The 3,615-nt window shown below is 51.8% G+C and overlaps 1 protein-coding gene across 1 annotated transcript in view; it reads left to right on the plus strand.

Annotated features, from left to right (window-relative positions):
* The first annotated feature begins 2,605 nt into the window (after positions 1–2,605).
* The window catches only part of LOC115948552 (heat shock transcription factor, Y-linked-like), a 1,807-nt gene continuing 797 nt past the window's right edge, over positions 2,606–3,615 (plus strand). The window contains exons 1-2 of the mRNA XM_031061863.1: positions 2,606–2,935; positions 3,334–3,611. Coding sequence (XP_030917723.1) covers positions 2,606–2,935; positions 3,334–3,611 — 608 coding nt within the window. The remainder of the gene's footprint in view (positions 2,936–3,333; positions 3,612–3,615) is intronic.

Raw genomic sequence — 3,615 nt, forward strand, 5'->3', positions numbered from 1 at the left:
GATCCCGCTTTCCCACGTGTCTTACGTGCAGGGCAGCGTGCGATCCCCCTTCCCATGGCTCAGGGGGCTTGTGGGGTCCCCTCTCCCCATACACCGGGTGTATTGGGGTTTGCCTTCCCATGGGGGTCCCGTTCCCTATGGAGAGGATGGGTCGATCCTCCCTTTCCCACGTGCAGGGCGCTAATGACGGTGCCGAGGTGCTTATGGGGTCCTCTCTTTGGCAGGGGCCTGAGGATTGCCCCACTCCTAAAATGCTGGATCCTGATGGGACCCCAAAGGCCGGCAGGGATGGGGGTCCCCCATCCCCACACTCGAGGTGCCCAGGTGTCCCCCCATGGCAATCCCCATCCGTGAGCAGACTTGGCTTTTTCTCATTCCCTCTGGTGAGCAACGATATCCCTCTTGCTGAACTCTAAATGTCAGTTTGGGGGAATTATTTTTATCCTTTTGGTTAAGACGTCAGATGCCTAAATCACACCAAATCCCAGCAGAGGCTCTTGGAACATTCCAACATTAGTAGCCACATCCTTGAAAAACCCCACAATCACCTCCAAAACGATTAATATTGTGTAGGTGCAACACCAGCACCTGGATTTCCAGCCATGATCTTGCTCATTTGACAAGGAGAATTAAATTTATTTATTTATTCCTTTGTGCCCTGATATAGGAGTGAGACGTCGGAACATTTTGTGTAAGAGTTCTCTAAAGCATGTTGGGTTTTATCACTGAGCCCAGTAAACAATGGGGGATAAAAGCTCTGCATTAATTTTTCTGGTTTATGCCATGCTTAATAGTGCTTGTAATGATCTCTTGGCTCTTTTTTGGTTTTTTTCCCCACTTTATCCATCGATCAGGAAGCACCGAGGCACAGGATAGGGCTCTGCTTCCAATGCTGGCATGGGGAAGGAAAATGCAAAATATTGAAGGATTTATTAGGGATGGAGGAGCAGAATGGGGATGCTGGTGCAGTCTATCCTGGGGCACACCTGCTCTCTGATAAGGGAGGTCTCTGTGAGGGGTTTTAGGGGGCATGAAATGGCTTTGACACATCCATTTAGTTGCCAGCATGGCAGTGGGATTTAATTTCAGAGAATTCTGCTCTTCCAAGTGCACATGCAGTTGTACAGTGCTCCCTCCAATCCTGCCCTGCTCTTCTCCTCCTTTTCTGGGGAACCAGAAAATCCCCCAAATGAAGGTACACCTTCCTGGGCTGTCCCTCACACAGTGCACAGGAATGACACTGCCAGCTCCCAGTGAGGAGTGACCTCCCCGGGCCCCCCAGGCCTTTGGCAGATCCAGAGAGGCCCTGCCATAACCCCACCAACTCATCCAGGACTCCAGGATGAATCCCAGAAGAGCCTTCAGCTGACACAAACGGTCCCTCACAATTCCTCTATCTGTCACTATAAGACATGAAAGAACACAAGCACACCACGGTTCTCAAGGTGAAGGAAGAAAAGGGCAGTTTATTTTCTGACTCCAACATTTATAGTTTTCCAAAAGTGACAGCAGATTGGAGGGTGACAGTGACACCTCTTCAATCACACTGGACAAACCAACAGTCCCTCAATTTTCTCCTCCTCCATAAAGGAAGACAAAACAATGGGTTATTTACAGAAAGTGTGTGATAAAGTTCACTACAAGAATGTCAACATCAGAAGGCTTAGAAAATCTTAAAAAACCAGGGTGACATCTATCCATGCACAATTCTGCACAATTCCGCTGTCCTCCCACTCGGAGCATGTTGGGAACTGGGCACAAGGTGGGAGAACCCCAGTGACGTCCCTGGGCTGGGCCTGGGACCAGCAAAGAAAGTTTGCAAAGGAAAAGAAAGTTTGAGGAACCCAACCCAAGGGAGGTTATTTCCATTGCAAGATGTGTTTGAGGAACATTTCCCCTGTAGCTCATCCTATGGAGCAGCATGGAGAGCCTGCTGGGATCCAAGAACATCACCCAGGAACAGGGACAGTCACAGCAGAAGCAGCCCTGTGGACACTACACACCTGGGTCATTCCAGAGGCATTCCATGTAGGCATTTCTGCATGGGGGAGAAGGTCCCAAATGAAAAACCTAAGGTCTGGGACATTCGGATGTCCAATGCTGTCCCCTGCCCCATCCCTCCCTGAGTACTGCTCCCAGGGGCACTGGGACACAGCACTGCCCGGGCAGGACATTCCACATGGAAATACAGCTGGAATCAGCTCTGGGCTCAAACAGATCTCTGGGAAATCAGGGTTTTGGGGTTATTTCTGCATCTCCCACCTCCTGCTGCCAGGAGACAGGTGTCACGCTGTGATGTCACTGTGATGGAACACAGGCTGGAGAACTTCCCAGGCAGCTGGAGCCACAGGATTCCATCCTGCTGACTGTCAGGACCAAGAAGCTGGTTGGAGGCAGCCAAGCTGTGGAAAAAGAAGTCTAAATGGAGCTATCTTTACAGGAGACATCCTGTGCTTCTGTCACAGAAGATCCAGCTTGGTGGGTGGCTTCAGCTTCTCCTGACCATCCCAGAGATGATATGGGACCATCTTGGGATGCTGCTGTGGGACCCCCTGCAGACAAAAACGCCCTTGAAGGTTGGCCTGATGAATCCTGGGACCACAACATGAAATTTTTCTCCTTAGAGATCTCTGCTAGCACCAGACCTTTGGCTGACTCTTTCCTCAAGAAGCTCTGGGAGATCCTGAACAGCCAGAGTTTCGAGTCAATCTGGTGGGGCAACGATGGGAACTGCATTGTGATTGGAGAAAAGCTCTTCAGGAAGGAAGTGCTGGGCAGGAGGGGGCCCCAGAAGATCTTTGAAACTGAGTCCATGAGAAGCTTCCTTCTCCAGCTCATGTTCCATGGCTTCTGCAGAATGGAAGGGGATTCTCCCCTGCTGACCTCCATGGAGGAACTCAGAGCAGTAGCAGCAGCTGGGTCTACACTGGGAAAGGTACTCCGAGTTTCCTTGGGACACTCACAGGGAGGTTCAAGTTCAGCTAAAATGAGCCTTGACAAGGCTGGAGACTGGATGGGATCAAACAGCTTCGTTTTGTCTTGGGGTCAGTTAATCTGGGCACGCTGAGGGGCCTGAAAACTAGCGGGCTTTGGGTTTCTTCAGCAGTTTTCTGGCTTTTGACAACCCTACACTTCTCTGCTCCCAAATGCTCAAAACATGAGGGTGGATGTGACTTAACAAAGCTCTGTCCTAACACTTTACTCAGCCAAAGCCAGAGTCCTTTAAACACCCGTTTTAAACACCCATTTGTCCTTTCCAGTCAACTCCTGGCTCTCTCTCAGATTTCTTCCTCCTCCTTGCAGCAAACAACTTCTTTCCTTTGCCTTTTGCAGCTACTGTTCTACTCCAACCCCTTTTTCACGAGGGATGACCTGCCCTGTGTCCGGAGGGCTCTGCAGGGTGCTGGGGAAAGCGCAAACCCCCTGGCTGTGCCCCTCCCGGGCACTGAGATCCTGGCAAACCTCCCAAGGAAAAGGTGGGATGCTCAGCCGGCGGCAGGAGCGGAGGAGGAGGAGGACCCCCAGGCATGTCCGAGCAGCGGCTGCACGGTGCCCGAGGCACGGGCGGGCACAGCCCCCCGGGCCGGCACTGCCGGGCCCTCCCCACACAAGCGG

The sequence above is a fragment of the Geospiza fortis genome, unplaced genomic scaffold (assembly GCF_000277835.1).
Source record: "Geospiza fortis unplaced genomic scaffold, GeoFor_1.0 scaffold32, whole genome shotgun sequence".
Classification (NCBI taxonomy): domain Eukaryota; kingdom Metazoa; phylum Chordata; class Aves; order Passeriformes; family Thraupidae; genus Geospiza; species Geospiza fortis.